Genomic DNA, 25,251 nt, shown 5'->3' with positions numbered 1-25,251 from the left:
AGTGCCCGTCCTGGCTGGACAAACCCGGGCTGCCCCCGGGCTAGCACGCCATTAGGCACGTCCCCAGCTCCTCTGCAGGCCCTGCTCGCCCCCGACCATGGGGATGGGAGCTGTTCCCAGGAACCTGGCAGCTTCTGGCATTCTGATGTCTACACTGTGCAAGGGTGTGTTTCCTGTGGAAAGCAGGGCATTCCCGTCATTCACTGTCCAGCCTTATTTCCGTTGTTTATTTTAAGTTATGGGAAGCAATCCTGCTCTGCCAGCAATGAGGCAGTCTATAAAGATGGAGCTGCTGCCTCCTCTCCTGCGTGTGCTTCGCCCTGCAGTTGAGAAGCACAACTGGGCTGATGCTCAGCAGCTACGAGCTCAGGTGAGAAGGACACACAAAAAACCCATGCTCCTGTAGAAACTACGTGAAACAGTGATAAGTGCAGTGAACTGACATTTTGGAAAAGGAGTCCAGGGTTGTATTTGCACCTAATTTAACACCAAAGTGTTAACTGTGATGATGTGTCTGGGATGGCTCTTTTGTGGCAGTGACAGAAATTATTTTTGATGCTGGAGGTGACACACCATGTAACACTCCCATCCCCACCCCCACCCCTGCTGTTTTACACGGGTCTGCCCACGCAAATCAGAACATTAGCTGGGAAGAGGAAGCTGTCTTTCCTCAGGTGCCACCTTCAGGAAGCAGCCTCTTGCAGACATGACCATCCTTTGACAATCCAACTGTGCTTTTTCAATGCTGAGATTAAGTTCACTAACAGCCTGTGAGGGTCCTCCACCCATGAGAAACAAAAGAACCAAACCCAGGTGAGACTGAGGGCAATGTCAGATACAGACAGGTCTGTGACTCCTTTCTCGGAACTGAGTCTGTGTGAGTAGACAGCATTATGCCCTGCTCCTCACTCCCACAGTGTTCCTTAGAACTGGATTCCTCTTCCCATTTTCAACAGACCTAAAGAAGCCTGCCTGGAGCACCAGTTCTGCACCTTCAGAGCACGGAGCCGCAAGCAGGCACAGCCACCCCTCCCCTGGCAAGACCCCGGAGCGCAGGACGTACACACCCCTGGCCAGCAGCGGGAACAGGGCCCTGTCCCTGGGACAAGGATCTGTCTCACCACCAAGGTCACACCTATTTACGGGAGCAATTACAAAGGAAGCACTAAAGAGCATTCTCCTGCTGCTGAACTTGCCCAGTATACCCAGCCAGGTGGCCTTTTGTCCTGGTGTACCATGGTCATGTCTCTCTCTGGGAACGTCTCTCCATTTCTTGCCTATTGGGTAGTGCCCAGACCCTTCCCCTTCTGTGGTCACTACTTAAGGCAGCCTCACACAACACCGACTCCAGCACACAAGGTAAGTATGGAATTTTTTTTCTTTCCTTTTCGTGTAGTATGTACTAGACAAGCGCAACATTCAGGCTCAGTTGGGTACAAAGGAAGACATTCAAAACTGACCATAAAGTAAATTGTAGAAAGCAGAGTTTATATGACAATAAACATGCAGCTTGCAAAAGAATGAAGATAGTGTACTGGTATTAAAACACATTTCCATATTCAGACAGCTTATGCAGCAATTTACAAGTTTAACCTCTGGCCAGAGTATGCAAGCCCTTTAAAGCTGGCACTCAAATTATCAGTAGCTTAATCAGCCACACTTACTTTAAGTACATAGTAAAATTTGACTTAATATTTACATTCACTAGCCATCCAGTCCAGCATCAAGGCACTTTCCTTGTTAGTATGTCTGTGTCCCATACCTCCGCTTGCCTAGATGCATATATCGGCACAGCAACATTCGATGACCAGTAACCTTGACCATAGACTCCTTAATCCCAAATAAAAGCACTTGGTTACTAGACAATCCATCGCTGTATCGAAGTGTCAGGCTGTATGTGACACTGTAAACAAGACTGGTGTGTTAAAAAAACACGGCAAGTTGACTGGATCCATTAACGAATGTGCTTTGATGTGAAGACAAGCGATAGGTGTTACCAGTTTCAATACTGTAGACAATGCACATCTACCACACCTGCCGCCGCCGCAGAAGAACAGCCGGTGCGGGGAGCAGAAGACGCTTCAGTCTGAGCGGGAGGATGTGGAGCTCTCCAGCCGCCTGTCAACAGTTGTGCCATACGTGTTTTTCATCTATTGTTACAGAAGTGTGCTTCTGCAGAGTATCAGTGACTTTATTGCATATATCCCCTTCAAGGTTGCAAATAAATGCAAGTACTGGCTAAGGCTGCATTCTGCGAGGTACCGACTGCCCACCCTCTCTCTGCACTAAAATTAAGAGGGGGGGAAGTGGACAGTTGTTGAGATCTGGCCCTTAGTCATTAATTTGAAATTTGTTTGTATCAAATCTTGTGGCCTTAAAAATGCATCCTTGCGCATTAAGTCAGCACTGCTTTCATTTTTAGGAATGGCTCAGATTGCACAAGTACTACAAAGGAAACAACAGTGAAAGCAAACACACATATGCATTTTAGCTTCATCTTTTTTTAACTGATCCTTTCACTTTTAAGTAAGAGAAATGGGAATTTATGAGTCCCATGCAAGATACTTAATTTCACCCTTCTCCAGACTTCTGCACTTATACCTCCACTTTACTGCAGTTTTCTGGATCAAGAGCTAAGCTGAAGACTGTGGGGTTGGCTGCAATTCCCAAATGGCTGTTTCATAACAAAAGACTCAACGTTTTTGTTACAAACTGCTTCCAAATTACATTAAAAGCAACTCTTGGAATTTAAAATGGTTATATGTATCCATCCTAGCAAACAGACAAGAAGTTACAGGGGATTAATGAAGTTTTACAATCCATCAGTCAGGAGAACGTTAACATTTTTAACTTTTAACAAAGGAATGTATCCAAATAACAGTTAATCTCAATTACAACAACTGTCTCAGGGAAAATAAACTAGTACATTTAGTCCCATTTAATGCACATAAATTACAATTTAAAATGTGTACGTTCTGGAGCAGGGCTGACTATTAACAATTTGAGAGTCTTTGGAGTTTCAGATCCCAGTGTGAAGTCAATACCACAGCAGCATATATTGGTGTGGGTCTTGGATATTAAAGACCTGGCACTAATTAAACAAGTTCAATTACTGAAGTTAAATCGGCATGGTGATTCCCACATACTGGGCACACTAATTCTAACCATCTGGCAGTGCTCATGATTTAGTCAAAGCTGAAGCTGCAAACCCCACCTCAGGCCATGGGGCTTCTCCAGTGCCCAGGAAAGGGAGTCAGCCCTTGCGTGCAAACTCCCTCCTCCTCCCAGGGCCAAAGTGTTTTCCAGTCCAGGTAATTAGCATTTTGCTAGGCTGCTGTAGCAGAGAGGCACGTGCTTGTCACAAACATGCCAGAATGAAGTTTAGAAAAATTTTTGCTCTGCTGTGTTTTGCACTGCCAGGTTAAGGCCTATTAGGGAGTTTAGTTTAGTTTAGTTCACTACAGTAGGGCATATGAAACATAATCCCAAGACTTTCACTACAGTGGGAGAGGGTATTCCCAGACTAACTGCCCTGAAAGCGAGCCAACACGCCCCAGAAACAACCACCTCCTGTTCTGACAGAACCACCACAAGAGAACTACGGAGATAAAGATACTCACTTTTCTTCTAAACAGTGGAGCAGTTAGCCAGCCTGCACTTAAGAGATGTTTCAAACATGCTAATACAGGAAAAATACTTTATATTTCTGCTAACCTCCCTTCACTGCCACCGAAGTAACAAGGTCTTTGCAACTATTCTCCCACCCCTACCTGAAAAATTCCAGCCCAGGAAATCAAGATAGGCTTGAAAGTGTCAATACTGAAGTGTGATTTTATTTTAATAATGCCTTTATTTGTAAAGTGCACCACAGTTATCGGGGTGGGGGAGGAAGCTTTTTCTTTAATTACTATGTTAGGGCCAAGTTCAGAGAATTTGCTGGCTATAATTACATTACAGATACTCTAAAAACCTGTGTGCAACTGTTTGATACAATTAGATTGTTATGATAGAAAGTACAAAACCAAGTTAAATCCTGAACACTGCATGATATAATACTTGGCACGCAGGTTTATGAACAAGCTGTAAAGCTGTTACTTATATGTACTGTGGCTTCTACAAGCTGTCCACCCACCAATATCTCCTGCTTAGTCTTTAGTATTTTAGCCCTAGATAAATGCACAAGCCTGAAAGATAGAATATAACTCTGCCAGACAGACAGAATTCTCTCTAGGATACACTCCTGTACGATTCTGCGAGTTTATTACCTTGGGCCCATAAACAACGAAGAAAGAAAGAAGGCAGAAGTGACAGACCAGACCTCTTGTTAGCACAGACCTTTAAAAATGAGAATCTTTTGACACTGTTTGTTTAACGTTGGAAATGGTCCACAATTAACAGCAACTGAGAACAGAATGCCTTCCCTTTACACAACAGAAAGGCAAATAGGAACTTCAGGAATAACTGAAGTCCAGACCTTTGAAGCAATGTTCAGACTAAGTAGTCTGCCAGTAGTACTGGCCTACAGTGTTTCAGAGATGAGCAGGAGATGGATTAGACGCATGTGGCTGCAGGGCAGTTCTAATAAGCACACGCACTGCTCAACAGAGACTTTCCCTTTTACTTGCAGTTTCTACAGTCACTATGAGGCTTGCATAGAAGAGATGACCCATCCCCCAGCAAAGTAACTGCTATTATTTTCCAAGAGGAAACTGTTCTGACAAAGGAATGTTTTTCAGAGGTTGAAGGAGCATGAAAGACGGTCTCTGCTTACTCGTGGCAGCAGTTTTCATTATGCCCTTGCCCTCTGGGAGGGAGGCCGAAGGTGCTGAGGTGGAGTGGGAAGAAAAGGAAGGGGAACAAGGTTTGGAGAAAAGTGTAGTTATAGTAAGCTGCAATATAGCCTTAAAAAAGTGCCTAGATAAAAAAAAATACTGTTGGGAGAAAGGAACTGTGGAATACTGAAACGTTATTAAAGATTCTGCATTCTTTATCTGTTTTAAATAGTCCAGACTTCAAGAGGTAATCTTAGGAATTTACTCTAGCGTTGAATTTCTTTGTAACAAACATGGAAGACACATATGAACATTTATATGTATACCTGTCCTTCCATGCAAGCTGGCAGACAAGGAAAGTTGAAATGATACTGACACCTGCCTTTCTGGGGCCTTTAGCAAGTGCTTTTCAGAACAGCAGCACCAGAGGTCACAGCACAAAAGGTTTCCGGTGATCTCAAAAGCATAGTTCTTTTGCTGAAGGAGAAATAAAAGCCTTGTTCTATTCTCACAATCCAGCATTTAGTGTTTTGAATTAAGGTTTTATTAGTGTCAGATTAGAAAGCTGACTAGACTACGTTAAGGTTAAAAAAAACCAACCTACAAGAGTGCCATAAAATTTCTAGTTATCATTGGAGAAGGGGTTTATTTTCATGTAATTTCTTTTTTCTTTAAACCCTGCTAGAGACACTCTCCAAGAAATGTGTCTTCTTCAATAAAATGCAAACTGTATGAACAGGGGAAAAGTGAGACATAAGAAAGAAGTACGGAATTTTAACAAGTACGTAAGTGTTATTTGTGGCTCATGATTGCTAATAGAGACCTACTACCAGTAACATTCAAATTCAGGGTATAGGTTTTGCTTTTTCTTCTGAGAGCTTCAATGACTTCAATGCTTTGTTTTTTGCTGCTTTGTTTCGAGGAGGTCCTGTGGCAATAGCAGTGAGGTTACAGCACACTAATTGTTGTAGTCAATCTGGAAGAAGGTCATATTCCCTTTCTCCTGAGCAGTTAAAAAAAAGGTAAAAACTTACAGCTCATTACTTGCCTCTCAAGCTGTATACAGCAAAGGTGCACTTATTATACAAAGGCAATTTATACGATCAGAGAGGGATGGTATAATCAGACAATGATTTGGGTACAAAACCTTTAAACGACTGTTAATCTGTGTTTTCATCTGGATTTTTAAACTTTTGAAATGGACTGAATTGCTGTGCATCAAGTTGCAAGGCACATTTTTAGGCCAAATTATTATAGTTCATGTGCACGCGTATCTAAATGTAGGCAGAATATCAATTACTATAGTAGCATTCAGAGTCGAGCAATCATGGTGTTTTCTTATTTGCATACCATAGCAAGTTCTACTTAATTTTTATAATTTTTAAAAAGGGATGAACTTTAGTTGCGTGTCTGGTAAGCTGGAAACTGAGACACTGGGCTGAGTCAAAATTCAGAAAGTCAATCAAGCTTCTGAAAAGTATATGACACAAGTATTCTTCCATATTAGAACACTAAGCTTCAGTCTTACTTTTGCACAAAGATGCTCCAAGCAACTAAAGCTGGCTTTTTAGGCTTGTACACTGTCACAAATTGAAGTATTTCTTCTAGGAGGTCTATTGGCTGATGTGATTAATTGAAACTTGCCATTTTCAATCATGTAAATCTGATATGACAAGACAAAAAAACCAAGGTAGCACAAAGGCTTGTTCAGCTATCCAGACATAAGATTTTATGTAGTGCATAAAAGTAAGTCTCCAGTATGTCTGGACTGCAAATTTTCCACAAAAACAGTCCTTATTGTACTTTGTCAAATTACTCTTCACTTAATTTCAATATTTCTACCTGCATTCAGATAAAAATACCTAGCTTAATTTATCAGAAACACAGGAGAAAGTGTGAACAGGCACTAATGAAGGCCTAAACAGAGCCAGTCTTTTCTCTCACTGAGGCATATAGCCCCCTTGTCTCACAGTCTGCGGGAGGTAACTTTTCGGCATTTCATCAACTGACAATGGATTTCCTTCCACTGTTTCAGGTCTCACAGTTTGTCCTTCAGAATTTGTCTGTAAAACATCTGATAGGGCAGCTTCCTGGGTATTTTTTTCCAGCCCAAGGCCCAACAGCTGTGAACTCTGACCTGAGATCTGCAGTTGTGCAAATCCAACAAGATCCCCCTCATTAGCAGGAGTAATTTGCCTTGTTCTTTCAAAGCATGGCCTGTCTGTGTTGGTTTCATCCTGACCACCATTTTGTTTGAAATACTGCTGCCTCTGTGTTATACTGTCACCTCCTCCAGCGTGATCCTCTGATCTCTCTTCTGAATCTAGCAGTGGCTGAGTCGACTCAGACCTTGAAAAAACTTGTACAGGTGTTTGGTCTCTGTAGCCATTAAGTACTACAGTTGAATACTGTACAGTGCTTGAAGTGTTTTGTGTAGTTTCACCTTCATCGCTGTCAGAGACGCTTTGCCTAGGAGAAGACATGCATGAGGATCCTCCAATACCACTGCTGTGCCCTTCTGACGTACTTTTTTCCTTTTTAAGCAAGTCAAAGGGTTTTAGATCTTGTTCTGAAAAAGACTTCTTGTCATCAGCTTCTATTTCTACGACGCTTACATCTGTAAAGCTGCCTTCTGGGTACATGTGATCTTTGGAACTAAAGTTATGCTGAAAGAAAGAGATGGATGTTGCCTAAGAGGAAGGTTATGTTAAAAATCAAAAACCCCATTAAATATCTGAATTTTTATTCTGTAATTGTTCCCCCTTTCTTCATGTAAGTTTTCTCCTTACTAAGTTTGGCACTATCTCCAAAGTATGTGTTACAAAATGAAGGACGTAGCTTTGTTTCCAATACAAAGTCTTAATTATGCAGCTATTCTAAAACCATAGTGGATGTGCAAGCTTTGCTCTAATTTTAGTTATTCTTAACAGCTGTAAACATTGAACCATTTGCTGTGAAGCACAGGAACATTCTATATTGAGGCCATACATACATTGCTTCCAATAATGTATTCAACATCACAGCACTTCTTCATAGAAGTTAGCCACAGTTTATTGAACAGAATTTACTATGTCATTCACCTCACATGGGGCATAAATTTTGCTGCTATTTCCTCAACCATGAGGAACTCTTAGAGCTTTCTCTCTTATTCATGACTTAACTATGCAAACAAGTCACTTCAGGGTTTTAAGAATGGGAATCATGAATTCTGTTTACTTGATCCTGATTTCCCATGAATGAGTAAAATAATTAGCGCTCGACTCTTCCAACTAGTAAACTGAATATAATTCACAATGTTAAAGCCTGCTCTATGCTGTGAACTTGTGCTAAGGGCCATGTATTTCTAATGCTGAATCTATTGATGCAATAAAGTCTTCTAACCATATTGTATCACAGTGTCATGAAACTTAACATCCAGGTTTTTTTTCCTTGAAATCCATGTGTGCTAGAAGACAGAAGACTCCCGCTGGTTAGTTTATTTGAAACCTTGTGGACTAGATGATGGATGCAGAAAGATGAGTATTACCTTAGCTGGAACTTGAGGAGACCACTGAGCAATGTTACTCTTGGATGGATCAGGGACAATAGGCCAGATATGCTTTTTAATTCTGTCAAGATTAAAAACAGAACAAAATTACAAGATGCACTCCCCAAATTCCTGTGCTGATAGCAAGTACTGCATAATCCAGGATACCACTCCCTTACACAGCAATTTTGCAAGAGTATTTATTTCCAAATAGGAATGTTTCCTGCACTTCGTTACATCTTTGTAAGAAGCTGTACTACTTAGCAAAACACACTTAAGCACTGCACTTCTAACTCCTTCACACATTGGATATAGCCATCTAACTAAGGCAAACCAAAAAATGGTAACAGTTAGTGAGGGATTTTCAAATTTATAGCACTCTAGAATCTACAGAGCAGTTATTTAGGTAAAGTCTATGATGCATGTCAGTATAAAAATACACTACTGCTTCTTTAAGATAACTATGAATATCACAGCTGTCAAAATGTAAGCAAACTTCACAGCTAAAAATAAAGTGAAAATATTTGAAGAAAAGCTTGCTTGGTGTTTTGTAACTCTGAACTCTTAAGTTTAAGAATATAATAACTGTAACTTAGCAACAGAAGTTTCTGTAGATAAATCACCCCCAACCAAACTAACTTTGAAACTGATGCATCTATCCTGCTCTTTATAAACAGGTTCCAACAACAGATCCTCTGTAGGAGAACTCTGAAGAACATTGCAAGATGGGCTTTTCAACTGACATCCATTAAGTTCTGATTTTAGGACCTGCAGGGAGGTCAGAAGGAAAAGGGCACAAAATGCTGTCTTTAATTAGAAAGAAAAGATAGTTGACTGGTGACATGGGAGCGGTGCTACTCCTTGCCAGAGAAAACACTTAGCAATAAGCTCTCAGCTAAAGCCACAGACAAGAACTCTGGGGTAAAGCGAGCAGGAGGAGGCAGGATGTTTCCCAGCAGATAGTGAGTAGGCACAGAGTTTAACGAGGTTATGCAAGGTAGATAAATAAGATTCTGCCCAGTTTTTTTGGCTGTAAAGCTTAAAGTTTGCTAACACTGTAATTAAATAACTCAAATACAGCCAGCAAACAGATCCTTTGTGCTTCACAAACTAGGGACCATCATTCCACTCTCTTATGATGACTAAGAAAACACAGATAGTATATCCTGATCAAAACCTAACAAACCTAATCCTGACCAACTCTACAAGAAAAGCAGGAATTTCCTTGCAAGATTGAGTCATGGAACATTTCGTTTGTGTCCTAATCATTAACAGTAAGAAATTAGTGTCAGAAGAGGCCCTGATTTCTTAAGGAAAACACAAAAATGTTTATCAACAATCAGTGTATGTTTTTTTTACCGTCTTCTGATCTAACTGCAGAATATTTACTTGTTTGTATTGAATTACTGCCATTGCTCTGGCAGAAATATCAGAAGCATAGGAGAAAGACTTCATTTATACTTACAAGTCACGTTTGTTGAAGCAAAACAAAACTCCAAGGAGCACAATCAACAGGAACGCTAGACACACAGGTACAACTATAGCTTCAATTTCTCCTTTCCCTGAAGAAAACAAAGAGAAGCAGTTATAGCCCACTTTGGCATTTAAGGAACTCAGCAGCAGCATACATTCCAAAGGGACAGGGAGAATCTGAAACTGAATACACCCACAGTGCTCAGTCTTAAGCTTCACCTTCAGAAGAACCTTTTCACCACATGAAAAGAGCCTGTTCATGAAAACATGAAAAGCTCCATCCCAACAATCTAATGCCTTGCATCAACAGAAACCACAGGTTGCTCTAGATGCTGTAATACTGACGGAGCAAGTAATTTTACACTTTGGGCAGATATGACTAACATCTATGTGAATCTGTCTGTGGTCCAGGCGTTTCAGTGGCCTACTGGCTGCCATAACAACATCATGGTCAAAGAAGTAATGTAAGCAAAGTCACCAGTCATCCATCAGTTTATTCTGTACATGAAAACATCCTCTGCCTGCAAACACCTAAGGTTGCATTATTGTTACGTATTCCTTGCAATGTTATACACACTAAGTAAACCTTAGAGAATGCTTAGGGAAAAGCAACACTATACAGAAAAAAACCCCAACCTGCTAAGTCTAAGGAAGTGCTTTCCACAACTAAGTTCAGTTAACGCTGTCGCTCTCACCAGTACAAATAGGAAGCACTCTCTAAAGCTGAACATACAATAAATTTAACTCTTCAAAATGAGTGTCTGTAGAGAGCTGTAGCAAACTTTAATAGTGATATGAATGAGAATGCAGAACTTGAGGAAGAGTTGTAAGAATGGCCTGTGCTGACTGGCACCTAGATTAGCAGATCAAGATCCCAGCGCACCTCTGCAGCTTCTCAGGACACCTGTACCAGGATAATAAAGGCCAATCTACCTTCAGATTAAAACAAAGACTTTGGACTCTTTAAGACCAGGGCAGGAGCCATCAGACACCAGAAGAGAAGACAAGCGCACCGAGTAAATCCTAATGATTCACACAAAGTTGGGGCAAAAGAATACTATAACCTAAAGTATACACAAAACACATCCAAACCCAGCGTATTTGCCAACATGCAAGAGCAATCCAGGAGACCTGCAGAGGATAGCTTGCCCTCTGTACAATCACAAGAAATCCTGAATAAACTACCTGTGATTGAGTACTACATAGGCTACCTGCATATCACACACCTTTGAGTATGACTGCGACTGAAACTTTTTTCTTTTAAATAAAATCAGTTTCCCCTTCTATCAGATCTTGCACAGAGCCTTGCTGTACTGTTGCAACATTACTTTCTACTTCTACTAATTATGCCACTCTTCCTTACCAAATTTTTGTGTAGTAAATGTAAAATCAGGACCACTCCTGCCTCCTTCATCAGTGTATGCCATCATCCGCACAGTATACAGTGTATCACTGGTTAGAGAAGAAAGGGTATACTCTGTCTTGGAAGGATCCACTGTCACAGCTAAAGAGAGGAAAAAATTTATACTCGTTTTCTGTATAATTTATTAGATCTCCACAAACATGGTAGCATTAGGACATCATGTCTTCTGATGTACAAGATAGTTTTAGTACAGTGCATGGCTGTACAGAAAATACAATAGACACAGAAAGACTACAAACTTCTACAAGAAATGTTGAGATACATTTGTTTCTGTTCAAGTGTTTGAATTTATTCTCATCCTTGATGATATTTTATGTGTTAATTTCCTGTGCGGTTTTTTTCCCCAGAATGTAGCTACAAACTAAACTAGTAGTAAAGGTGAGGCTTAAAGGTCTCTAATAAGCAGAATTAGAAATAGCTAACTAGAAATAGCTAGTCACTAACTAGAAAAAACTGGTTAACTAGAAATAACAAGAACTAGGGTAGGCATAAGTAATTGGCCCTTCCAATTCAAGCAAATCTAAAAAAGAAAACTTTTGATAGTGCTAGCTCCCTGTCTTATGCCTGCAGGTCATACACACTACTGAGAACTAAAATGCACTTCAAACAAGATGTTTCACATCAGTAATATATTGATCTAGAGCTCCAGAAGGATTAAAAAATCCTTTTTTTTTTTTTAAGGTTTTATCATAGTTAAATGCAGTCAACTCCTTTACATCTTGAATTGTCTAGCTTCATCTTGCTATATTACCATCTCATCCTGTATTTAAATAGAAAGATGAGAGCACAATACCCACAAATCAGAAACTAAACTCAGTACTCTGTTAAACACAGACTGGATGTTCTGAGTTCTTTATTAGGGACTTTTCTGTTCAGTATGGAGGAGAGCTACGCCTCGGACATCAGCTTTATGTCATCAGAACAGACTGTCAGCCACACTCAATTCTGGATCTTGTTTTTCAGGCACATGTGTTAGGAAGAAGACAGATAGAACATTTCAGTGCCACAAAGCACTTCTTTGCTTTCTGTTACCTGTTTCATTTCCATCGATAGTTTTGTAAAATATAGTGTAACTTCTGATAAATCCATTTTGTTCATCCACTGTGAGATGGTTCCATGTCAGAACAGCTTCAGCTTTTCCTACTTTTTTTGTCTGAACAGTTGGTCCTTTTGAAGGACCTGTAATGGGAGATGAAGATGAAGGTTCTGTTGAGCACCCTTGCATCCACAGAAGCAGTGTATTAATGAGCACTGAAATGCTACTGCATAAAAACATCAATGGAATAGCTGGATTAACTCATCTGCAAAGCATTATTTTCAGACAACATGGCAACTCTGAAGATGTTTTAAAAGAGAAACCTCCAGGAAAAAAAGATATGAGAAGCAGTAATCAGCAGATCACATGAAATCTTCAACATTGAAGCGAAGGTCTCATTATTTTTAGACAAGAAAGTCAGATAATGTGTTCCAAGATGACTATTTTGTACTTACGATCCTGCTGAAGATAAGCCTTCACAGACTGTCCACTTCCCTGACCATCAGCATAGAGAGGGTACACGGTTATCAAGTAACACTTGAATGGCTTTATATCACCTAATAAAAGGAATTTAAAACATGTTGTTTCACAGATAATCAAATTCTTCACCATCCTTCTCATTTACTTCAGATACAGGGTTCTGGGTTTTGGCTGTTTTATTAGATGCACTTGTATCTAATGCAGCTGACTATTTTTTTTCTAGAGCTCATTGATATACTGCTCCAAAATATTAACTAAAGGAACAATGTAATAGTTCACATTCAAATGTTAATTTCAATAGGCAGACTTCATAGACGTCTTTTTTTCTGATTTATTTTAAATAAAAAGCCCTTATCTGTCTGCAACTCTGAACCCCAAAATTATTGATTTGAGCTACCGATCATAATCTGAAACGAACTGTAAAGCTGATCAAGTTTCACTGTTTGAACTGAAAGAGGGATCAGAATTTGATTCTGACGAAACTCAGCCTGTTTGCTGTTTTAATGGTTTCCAAGAACGAGAAGACTAAAAACAAAAGGCAGATAAATCCCTTGCTGTTACATAATACAAATTTCAAAATGCAAGATCAGATACAGTTTTATATTTGACAAAAATACACAGATACTTCCACACTCATGATAAACTAAAAGAAGCCCTCAGCACTATCCCAGATTCCTGTCCTACAATAAAATTCTAGTTAGCATGAAGATGTTCCTCACTTTGAGAATACTTACTGGTTTTTAGAGTGTTCTACAAAATATTTATAGACTATGAGCTAAATACCTTTTAAGTATGTTCCTTGAACATTTCCTGGTTCGCTCTGCCATTCTATGACGCAGTCTGAGCTGTTGGACACCAGACACCATTCGATCACATATTTAAGAACATAACTGTTAGCAGCAGTCCACCCTACCCACAACTTGCCATCTTTAGGTAGTGTTCTAACATTCTTCACAGGAGCTGTGATTAAAGAATACAGAAAAGTAATAAATACTGACAGTTCTTCTACTAGATATTCATAATAATAGCTATTTTGTCGGATGTGGACACTTTTGGGTTATTGTAATGGTGACAATTTGACAGAACCTAAGTAAATGTAAAAGCCATTTTCTGAAATTTGGAAGCTTATATCTAAATCTTTGTATCAGAGATCCAAAATAAGCAGTATTAGGCTATTTAAAAACTAGAAATTAGACTCAGCTTCTCTGTTCTCAAACACAGTAAGTTGCCTAATTGCACAGTATAGAGATACTATGTTTCTTCCAAAAGAAAGGGTCTATTTCACAGAGAAATCAAACCTTGAGACACTTGAAAATTCCCATTCTGATCCTCACATTCATGTACCTTACCAAGTAGTCCTGGCTGCAATGCTACTCTGTTTGAAACATACCCTTAATTAGTTCATCTAAAAGTTTTAGAATCTGTGCCTCTCCCTTGGTGTTTACACTTAAAGCAGCATCTGTCCATATACTTATTTTTTGCTTCCTATCCTGGTAGGGTTTGGATTGTCTAAGAGGAGGCTGGAAGTAAGGAGAAACCAGCAGGTAGTTACTGCTACTGCACAATGAAAGGAACATAATAAAAAGGAACATGAACAGTAGGGAAACAGTGGAAGCAGATGACAAAGCAACCAGACAAGATACTGAAAATGCAGGGAAGTGAGACTGGGACAAGAGATGAAAGGAGCGGGGGGAGATCAGAACCCAGAAGGAAGAAGAACAATGGCGAGATGGTATATACATGAAGTAAAGGATGCTTGCTTCCCCAACTCCGATTTTTTTAAGAGGAAAACAAAAATGCCTGCTATGCTAAGAAAAGAAACAATAGGGAATACAGTGCACAGTAGCTCTAAGGATCAAAAAGAACAACAAAATAACACACATAGCTTCAAATGAACCTGTGAGTACATAAATCCGCATATTCCCTAGTGTACAAATGGTAGCATAATTATAAGGCATAAGGCTGTAGATACATTCAGTAATACATTAATTATGTGTCCATGTAAATGGTACCATTTTACAACACTGAAGATTTCTTCTAACAAAAGCCATGCAGATGCATTTGAAAGAAACATTTCTAGGACACTAACCTTTTGAATTACTTGCTGGGATAAGTAAAACTGATGGAGGGGATGCCCCAACTCTGTTACGGGCAATCACAGTCACTTCGTAAGTTCCATTTGGCAGCTTTAACGTAAGGTTGGTGGTATTAACATTGTATTTCTCCGGTGGACTGGAGAAAGATGATTTAGCTCTGACAGTCACTTCATACTGTAAGATTACTCCGTTGGCTTCAAATGGTTCCAATGCCTGTTAGAAACACATCTTTGATTAGACTGATACTGAACAAACGTGACTTAACCTTTATTGTCTTTGATGCATAACTTGAAAATCTGAGAGCAAGTCAAGTTACACAGATCAAACAGCTGCATATTTAAGGGAAGTGCAAATAACCTGCGTTCATTTCTGTAAAGCAGTAACTTCCAGAACTATTTCTGGTTTAAATCCTCTTTCTTGGCTCACAATCCTACCTACTAGTTTAATAAAAGCTAATCTGTAAAGATTGCAGAACATGTGTTGATAAAACCTGCATTTTATGTGATTATACAACACAGTGACACAAAAGGAATCTCACATCTTAAGCTGTGTGGAACCCAAAATGCAAAACAGCCCAAGTAGTTTTCTTTTATTACACATGGAAAAATACTTGTTTCTGTGTTATGTAATAACACAGAAAAATACTGTGTTTCTGTGTAACAGTATTAGTTTTCAGATAACTTAAGAGAAAATTGTTGAACCTGTAAAGTAGCACCCGTTTTCCAATTTTAAGCTAAATCATGTCAGAAGTGGCATGTGGCACATGAGTTACGTCAGAAAATGATGCCATATCAATATACGTGTAACTTCACACAAGCCACCTAGTAATAGGGAAAAAGTAATAATAAAAAGACAGCTGATCAAATGTGACAAAGTTCACAGACCAAAAGAAAGCAGGAGATGGGGACCATAATAGCATTCACTTTCTCGGCTTTGGACTAACCAGCCAACTAGACACAGCAGCCTACTGCATGCAAACGTGCAGTGCTGTATTTAATAAGTTTGGCCTCTGGAATGTCTCTAGGCTTAATGGATTTTGCAGCTGGAGTATCCCTGTCCAGACAGTGTTGCAAAAGCTTTAGGATACAGCAGAAGGCATAACATGACGGTTTACTTTGTTAAAGTGAAAGTTTCCAATTCCACAGACTGGTTAAGGACAGCAAGTCAGGAATCTGAAAGTGGGTTCTGTATACTCTGGATCACAGATGTGTGTCAATTAACTGATGGCCTTTACATCTGTACTTTTAATTTTTCATAACTGGTTATTATAACAAGAATACTAAAGTCACTTCTCGTATCAATAAAACCTGTACTATCCCAGCTATCTACTCAGGTTTGTTGAGGTAAATTTTGCCACTTAAAACCTCATGTTTTTAAAAGAATGCTCAATTCCTGCAGTTTATCATGTTGCTTTACCTTCCACATCAGATGCACAGTCCAGGAAGCTGGTGAGCGAGATGCATCAATGATCCTCCATATGGGTGGTCCTTTAGATGGTTCTGATGAAAGAAACAATGCTTAATAGTAGAAATATTTTTATTTAATCTGTTTGAATTCATCCCTGTGACTATCACTAGATGCTTATCTTTTCTTTTTTAATAAAAACATATACAAAAAGTGCTTCCTTAGTTCCTCAAAGAAAATAATGCTTGGTATATTAAGTGGAACATCTGCATGGAAAGATTTGCTGAAGGGATGAGCAAAACACCAGTTCTGTTCTAAGTGTACAGTATCAAACTGAGGCTCACCATGCTGCGCATCTGCCAACAATGGGCTGAAGATGACAGGGCTGAGTGAGGCACGACCAAACCTACAAAATGCAGCCTGTGTCCAGAGGCACAGCCCTGCACGTCTGTATAAAGCAAACCTTGCTACGATCTGTAGCTGCAACACTCTCCCTATCCCTCAATATCAAGTAACCTAAAAAAGGAAAGTGCAGAAAAGTTAACAAGGAGACAAACTTCTCCTGCCAGAATTCCTCAAGTTTCCTATATCCTTTATGCTAAAAAGGGTAACAGAACTGCAGTACTTTTGTACAATACATTCTGGCGTCAGTACTGTAAAAAATTCAAGCGGTATTTCCACTACAAATTTCATTTCAAAGTAGAATGAATCAATCTATTACAGTGCATGAAACAATGAGAAGTGGCCAATCCTTTGTGAGGGCCTTAGCCCTAATAAAAAGATGATCTTAAAATGCAATTACATTTATAATTTTGCTAGACTGTATTTTCTCTGAGAGTTTTTTTATTGCGTTCTTTATATTAATCATTATGAGTTTTTGGCTGGTTTACCTCCAAAAAACAGTACCAAGTCTACAGTGTGCATCTTGTCTCTTATGCTTTACATCAGGAGGGAGGGAGAACTGGGAATTGAGGCAAAGGGAGCTCTTTCTTAACAATCTCATTTGAGTACCCTGATTTGATTCACATGGAACAGAAGCATGGTACATCTTGCCTAATACAGATCATGAATACATCTTGCCTAATACAGATCATGAATGCAACACGACCTGCCTCATGTTCATTTCCTACCGTAACACCTTTGTTCTGAGGCTAAAATAAGACCTGCATATTTAATCACTAATGGCAATATTTTTGCAAAGCCAGTCACCACAACAGAACAGCAACACAGTCTAAATAGGCAGGCAGTCTTGAAACCCTCATTGCTCAGGTTGATAGTAACCACTGAAACCAAAACCATACTGTCATTAGGAGTTGAAAAGAAGTGACTAGAATATTGAAATATTTTACAATACCTCCTCCAGAGAAAGTAAATTTTGCGTAGAGCTGAAGCAATGCCATCATGTACACATAAATTCCATTTTGTTTAAACAAGTAGGGTATATACTATAACCTTTTTCTTACTTCTCTAATGTAAGATGACAGGTGAATTCAATCAAAATTCATTAGTGGGAACTCAATTAGTATAAATAAGGACAGATTTCCGATCCAGTGCAGTTAAGCTCCAAGCACAAAGTGATATTTTAACAATGAAACCTGTATTGATTTAACTCTGTTTAAAGACATGCACTGAAATGCTGCACTAAATAGACTGCTTAAGAAGAGGGTGCCTTGGAAGGCACTAAGGAACAGATAGGATATTACAGAAAGACGACCAGGAAGACTGCAAGCAGGAAAGGCTAACGCACATAAAAAAGCACATTTAAAAAAAAAAACACACCACAATCAGGCTGACTTAGAAGCTAAATGGATATCACAAAGTATTTGTAGTAGTTGGATTCCCCACTGGGTATCAAGAACACAACCAGAAGGTCCATTCATTGGCTCCATATGGGGTAGAATCAGAAACAAAAGCAATCTTGCAAGCTATCAAAGTAGAAATCAAATGGAAATGGGACCAAGCTAAAGTAGTTTCACTCCTCACAACCCTAGAATTGGAAAAGAAGAGTTTCTAACTGATAATAACCAAGTTCCTGGAAAAACAAGACATAAAATCCCCACGTCATTTAATTCTCTTTAAAGCCAAAAATCAGCAAGTGATTCCCAATGCAACTGCTACTGATGATTCAGGAGGAAACCAAACAAGCTTTTAAAATCAAATCCCTTTGAGGGCAATTTACTAATTCTAGAATCCCCAGAAATCACAGTGCATATGATTGTAACATACACAGCTACACAGCAAGCCTGCTCTGCTGGATATAAAGACCCTTGGCTACAGTCACTATTTGGAAGTGCAAAGTAGATGTTTCCTGATAAGGATTAGGCAGTAAAACAATTGCCAAAAGATATCAAAATTGCCAAAATGCTTGCGTTACTCTTCCGCATCATGATTATACATTTGTGCCTTTGCATTTAAGGATTGTTGAAACTTCACTTGATAGTTACGGTACTTAACACTTGGAAACATAACACTTCAATAAAACCATATGGAAATATAGAAGTATACCTTCTTGAATACAGTAGTGGTAAATACACCTGTATCTTGGTTGCTTGCTACTTAGACAAACACCAAATCTTTTGAATACAGAAGGCAAGCAGATGTGGAATCTTCTGGTATATGGGTCTAACAGTCTTAGACAAAGCATCTTAGACAAATATCTAAAAGTCAGTTTTATAATTTGATTGAGGGCAATAATAATGGTGTAAGTAACTTAGGTGTCCAGTGTCTGCTTGTTTCATTTAATCTTTGCAATAGGCAACTGTATAGTAAAAATCAATGAATAAAAAATTTTGGCACAGGTTTTGCCAAAATTGCAACCTTGAAGTCCCTTGTAGTCTGAGCCTGACACTTGGTAGAAAAAGGATCAGGGAACTACAGACATCATGAGCTCCTTTCCAACCTAAGTTATCCCACTATCCTATAAATTTGGAAATGTATCTAGGCATTTGCAAGAGGTGACCATGCCTCTGAAGTTGTCTGTAAGCAAACTCAGAATATGAAATTATTTTACTGTCAACTTATTGCTACAATAGCAAAAAATGCTAACTGATTAGCAAGCAATGCAGAAAAAGTGTGACTATCCTGTTATCATTAGGAAGGGTAGCCACAACAATTTGTTAAAATGCTGTTCTACCAGCAGAAAATAGACTATTTACATTTGCAGTTATCACAACTAATGGCACAGGTATTCCTCAACAGCTCACTGCACGCTGAAATTAGTTCATTTTACCTTTAGCAAGAAGCAAGACACTAATGTAGCATGTCCTGACACCAATAGACTTTCAGATTCAAGAAGATACCAGTTAGCACCTCTCAAGCATCTATTAAAGACGTTAAATTAGTTCCAGTTCAGCCTAAGTGGGCTATTCAGGATGAATGACAAAAGGAAAATAAACCACAGAAAGGTAAGTTATACATCAAAGCCGGGGGCTTTTATTTGCAGAGCAAATTAAACGGCCAAATGCATAGGTCTAGGTTGTGTTTGTTTATATACTGCATGTATTTTTGTTCTGTTAATGGAAAATGTAAGAATCCACTATTTGAGAACAGGATTCTTCATACTGTAACAAATGCATGGGTGTGATTTTAATGTCAGTATTCCAATAATTACTGCTCAGTTATTGTTGTGCAACTTTATTTTCTATGAGTTTACAGTTGCTGCAACGATTCCTAAGTCATTAAATGCTGTAAAACAAAACAAAATTAAAAAATCAGTTACAGAAAATGCTAAACATACTCAACTAATGGTTTCAGCACAAGTCAGCAGCAGAAGGCACAGTCTCTGTACTTAAGAACAAACTTGCAGGAAAGTCTTTCTAGTGGGGAAATACTGCAATGCCTTCTGTGAGCTGTGAAGTATATTAAGTTCATAACACAGTGAGTTGTAGTTACTTTAATGCCACAGTACATTTCAAGCAATGCACATGCTCATGAGCAACTGGAAGCAATCAATGAAATTAAAAAACATGCTGTGGAATGCAGTGGACACAGATCTTAGAAGCCACTGAGTGCAGTAACAGTCTCAGTGCCACTGTCCTGAAGGAATATGACTGAGTCCAGGGCGATGCAGCACACCTGCAGAAAATATAGTTCAATGGAAACAGACAGTATCATAACATCTGACTGGAGCATCACAAGGAGTTGAAAGGCCAGCCAAGTTGATGAGCTGGTTGTAGCGTGAACAGATTCGATGCACAGTAGCAACTTAGCAATGCTGAGGATTTGTTCCACAAAGCAATGAAGGCCAACATTTGACTGAGGCTCTTAAGCAGTTTTTTTTCAGGGCTGTGAACTTAAAGCTTAACCTAGTGGTTTGCTATCTTTTGAGCATCTTAAGTAGTAATTGGTTTATACTTTGAAGTTGTATATATCCTGCTTGCAAAGTCCTTTTGTGCAAGACTAAACATGATCCAAATACTGCCCCCAAAGAGCTGATGCTGGTAAAAAGCTTTGCTCATTAAATCATCATAGTAGCAATTCAGTGTTCGCCTCTATTGCAAAGGGACAGGACATTACAAGTCCAGATCTACAAGATGACAACTCCAATGATTATGTCATCAAGAAGGAAAATTGTATGGAAAGTTATTTTTTTGATTAAATATAGCCAAAATAAAATCATTATCCACACAGACTCAATCTTGCTTAAAGTCAGCAGTTTATAGATGGCATTCTCTTTCTTATACCTCCCATAGTGACAACCATATCAGTGATGAGCAGCAAGACTCTTGATTACTGTGCGCAGAATTGTAAACAAGTGGGTACAAGACAGTGCAGAAGCAGCTGTAAGTGACTGACAAGCAAGAAAGTGTTGTAGATGCAGAACACCTTGGGAAAAGTTAAGAGTGAACCAGAGTGTTTTATCTAGATGCTTTGGTGCATAAGAGGCTACACTTCCCATATGCACCGTATTTCCTATCATTGCTTCACTAAGTTTGTGAAGAAGTCTATGTACCCTGTATGACTAAAATCTTCTGCTTCATACTTACTGATACTTGTTCACCTATGACTATGGCTTCCTAAACACAGAGCTGTTCAAACTAAGGCAGTCTGTCTGCCAAAAAAAACCAACCAAACTTTTACACAGGCAGAATAGCTTCTGTGACAGAGGATAACCTTCAGAACAAAAAAAACAAGCATAAAGACTACATCTCTTCTAGAAGACTTTGACAATATAACTTTCTGTGAAGAAAGCCTTTCTTCCTTACCTCCCATTTTAGCTGTTTTCAGGGACCACCTCTAGACTAGCTTTATGGGAAGCTATTCTCATGCTCCTTGGAATGCATGGGTCAAGTCGGTCAGTACTGTAAGTAACTCAGGAGACCTTTGTTGCATGTATAATCAAGCAGCTCAAGTAAGGATACACAATTTCAGTTGGCTATTGCCAAATTGCTGAGCACTCACACATTCTGGAAGTCAATGACCTACTTTCATATATTACTTACTATCTTCAGTGGTGACCCCAGTTTTCTCTTCACTCCAGTCACTCCAGTAGCCCACTCCATCTTCCTTCATGCAACGAATTGAAAAGACATACTCTGTGTAGGGTCTGAGCCCTTGGACACTGAATGAAGTTCTTGGTGAAGCTGTATCTTCAGGAGGAACCTGTAAGTGGAAGAAAGATTTAGACACTGATCAAAAATTGTAAAGCCGAGTTCTGTGCTACTACAGCTCCCATCAAGAGGGCTCCCCACTACATACACACCCAATACAAACGACATAGTTTTTCCCCCCTCTTACTTCCAAAAGCTTCAATTCTCAACCATGGTTTGGTACAGGATCAGTCACAGTTGTATGTATTTACCAGGTATAATACAGTACATAAACTAGTAAAAAAGAAAACAGGGTATCAGAGACTGTCTTGAGATAGCTGCTTACCTATTCTAGTGTATGTCTACCTCTCCTTGCTTCCCATATAATTCCTCTACTTACTGATCTGTAATATCCCTCTTCAAATTTCAGAACTTTGCTAGGTTATCTGCTTGATTATTGATTGCAAAATACCTGCCCTAGAAGCTTCCTATAAAGCTAGAGAATCGAGGACCATTGCTTCCACTGATACAGGACAGTGTTTCTTAACTGACATTGAAAATAGTTTGTTTTAGAGTAGTTTATACTTCTGCTGATAAATGAGTTTATTTTCATAAGCTCTTTCCTTTATCTTAGATTAGCAACTGAATGCCAGAAAATATTTTTACTGCATATGTATAGAAACAGACTGTGATGTAGATAATAAATATATGTCCGTACACACACACGCTGACTCCATCACATTATTCCACTTGCAATTAAGGGGTTTTTATAGTGAGCAACCCTGCAAGAGGAATGACTGCAGATTAAACACACTTGCAGGACACTCAAGAGATTAATCCTGAGTGCAAAGAATTGCTAAAGTAGTAAAATTTTACCACAGCTAAGCAAGCTCAGTTGTTTTAAAAGTTACTATTTCAACGGTCTTGTGCACATGTTAAAAGGGCAAGACAAGTTAGAAGGACTTAATAGGACAATGTATCAACAGATCCTGGAGTTGCAGAATAAGATGTGCAGGACAGTGGTTTTTAAAATATCAAAATTTTTGACTTTAATTATTAATCTCTGCATCTAAAGCTGTAAAAGTTCCTCCAAAGGAATATACTACATCAGTCACAAGCAGCTGTGTTATGCTATCTGCTTCAAACACCATATTTTGGTAAGTCTGAAGCAGTCTTCCTTCCAACAAGTTATGAAATACAGAATACTTCTGGGCCTCTGAAACAAAAGATGGGAAGATCTTGATGAAAAGAGTGTTTCTGGAACACTGCTGCTCTGAGAGAAGGCTTCAAGAAAGGCAAAACTGAGAAGCTATTGAAAATATGTCCATAGATTGATGTAGAAGAAAAAACCCACAACTCTTGATTACATGAACATATTATAGTGCACTACAGGTAAGGCATATTCCTCACTCTTTTCCAGTTCCTTGACTGCATCAGGCTTAAGGCACATATGCAGGACAACCATACTGTATAGAATCACAGAATCATTTAGGTTGGAAAAGACCTTTAAGATCATTGAGTCCAACCAGAAATCTAACACTGCCAAGTCCACCACTAAACCATGTCCCTAAGCGCCACATCTACACGTCTTTTAAATACCTCCAAGGATGGTGACTCAACCACTTCCCTGGGCAGCCTGGTCCAATGCCTGACAACCTTTTAGTAAAGAACATTTTCCTAATATCCAATCTAAACCTCCCCTGGTCAATTTGAGGCCATTTCCTCTCATCCTATGCCTTGTTACTTGGGAGAAGAGACCAACACCCACCTCACTACAATCTCTTTTCAGGTAGTTGTAGAAAGCAATAAGGTCTTCCCTCAGTCTTCTTTTCTCCAGGCTAAACAACCCCAGTTCCCTCAGCTGCTCCTCATAAGGCTTGCTCTCCTGACCAGCTTCATTGCTCTTCTTTGGACACGCTCCAGCACCTCAGTGTCTTTCTTGGAGTGAGGGGCCCAAAACTGAACACAGGATTCGAGGTGCGGCCTCACCAGTGCCGAGTACAGGGGCACGATCATTTCCCTCCTCCTGCTGGCCACGCTATTTCTGATACAGGCCAGGATGCCGTTGGCCTTCTTGGCCACCTGGGCACACTGCCGGCTCATGTTCAGCCGGCTGTCAACCAGCATCCCCAAGTCCTTTTCCTCCGGGCAGCTTTCCAGCCACTCTTCCCCAAGCCTGTAGCGTTGTATGAGGTTGTTGACACCCAAGTGCAGGTACAGCAAGTTCAAAAAAGCATCCCAGCACTGTACAGTGTTTGCCCAAGCTTTAAATGACATTTAGATTAGTAGTTTTGCATGGGAAGATGAAAGTCCATGAATGTTCTAGATGTGGCATGTACACAATAAAAATTCAAAATAAACATACTGCAACATGATGGGGAGGACAGCAGAGAAGTCCACAAAGAAAAGACAAGGTCACTGTACTCTAGATTGTGCCAAAAAAACCTAGATCACAGCCTTCATGAACAGGCCAGATAAACTACATAGGGCCTAAGGATAATAAAGTGAATCCTCTGAACTGCAGCAGGGAGAGAACTTCTTCTGCAGTTTGACAAATGGCTGGGTTACAGCAGAAGAGTGACAAGGGACATTAGTGGTATTACCTGCATCCAGTTTGTGTCACCAGTGATCCTGTAGCGAATGTTGAATTTCAGCTTCATCACAGCTGCTGAAATCCGATTCTCCCAGGAAAGCTTCAGAACAGTAGGTAGTATTCCTGAGTTGACTGATAAGTTGTGTGGAGACAGAGGTTTAACTAGAAAAGAAGGAGTTAGAGTCAACTCTACAGCTGTATTTTATCATGCCTCTAGCAGTTGGTACACTATGCTGTAACACTACTGCTAAAGCCTTTCACAAGCCCAAATGGCTGCTACTTCACACTAGTTTCTAAAGCAGACTACTCAACAAGAACTTGCTATCTGAATTGTGATCAAATATCTCACCTTCCCTACCCTTGTCCAGCACAGTTCAAGTTCTAGTCAACAATATTTTGGCAGTGTTAACTTTTATAGTGAAGAAACATTAACATACCAATTCAGCAATATGCACAGAAGCAGTAGTTATGTACTACTAAAGCTTTATTAAGAGCCATATAGTTACCAATATCAATCGGATCAAGAACAAGAGGATCAGATTCAGCCTTCCCAAGAGCATTTGCTGCTTCTACCCAGACCTCCAGGTTAACAAAGAACTGAACATCAGTAATCGTACAAGAATTGTTTACATCTTTTGGTATACAGTCAGGAAAGTTCTCATGTGGCCTAAATAAAAGAGAAGGAAAAACAAGGTATAAAGCAGTAAGTTTGGTTTCCTTTAGAGAATCTTTTTAAGTAGATCAGAATGATCAATCAATTTAGCTTGTATGTCTCCTCTCTGCCATTATCTTTGTAAGCAGAGGGGCAGGAAGAAGTGACACGATTAGAATGGCTTGTTCAGCCACAAATGCATGATTTCATTAGAATAGAAACTAGAATAAAATCTTTTGACTTCAAGTCACACATCTTCAGAAGCATA

At 39.4% G+C, this 25,251-nt stretch overlaps 1 protein-coding gene across 6 annotated transcripts in view; it reads right to left on the bottom strand.

Moving 5' to 3' along the window:
* Positions 1-1,360: 1,360 nt before the first annotated feature.
* IL6ST (interleukin 6 cytokine family signal transducer) overlaps positions 1,361-25,251 on the bottom strand; it is a 37,885-nt gene continuing 13,994 nt past the window's right edge. For 4 of the 6 annotated variants that reach the window (XM_075136919.1, XM_075136918.1, XM_075136917.1 and 1 more), the window contains 12 exons: positions 24,838-24,998; positions 24,342-24,493; positions 21,652-21,811; positions 16,223-16,305; positions 14,800-15,019; positions 13,494-13,670; positions 12,686-12,787; positions 12,227-12,373; positions 11,135-11,275; positions 9,764-9,860; positions 8,299-8,380; positions 1,361-7,438 (listed from right to left, as the gene is read on the bottom strand). In XM_075136919.1, coding sequence (XP_074993020.1) covers positions 6,713-7,438; positions 8,299-8,380; positions 9,764-9,860; positions 11,135-11,275; positions 12,227-12,373; positions 12,686-12,787; positions 13,494-13,670; positions 14,800-15,019; positions 16,223-16,305; positions 21,652-21,811; positions 24,342-24,493; positions 24,838-24,998 — 2,248 coding nt within the window. In that variant the 3' untranslated portion in view covers positions 1,361-6,712. The remainder of the gene's footprint in view (positions 7,439-8,298; positions 8,381-9,763; positions 9,861-11,134; positions 11,276-12,226; positions 12,374-12,685; positions 12,788-13,493; positions 13,671-14,799; positions 15,020-16,222; positions 16,306-21,651; positions 21,812-24,341; positions 24,494-24,837; positions 24,999-25,251) is intronic. The other 2 variants (XM_075136922.1, XM_075136921.1) reach the window with 1 other exon arrangement.

This window comes from Calonectris borealis, chromosome Z, assembly GCF_964195595.1.
Source record: "Calonectris borealis chromosome Z, bCalBor7.hap1.2, whole genome shotgun sequence".
NCBI lineage: Eukaryota > Metazoa > Chordata > Aves > Procellariiformes > Procellariidae > Calonectris > Calonectris borealis.
This window is presented reverse-complemented; position numbering and strand designations above follow the sequence as displayed.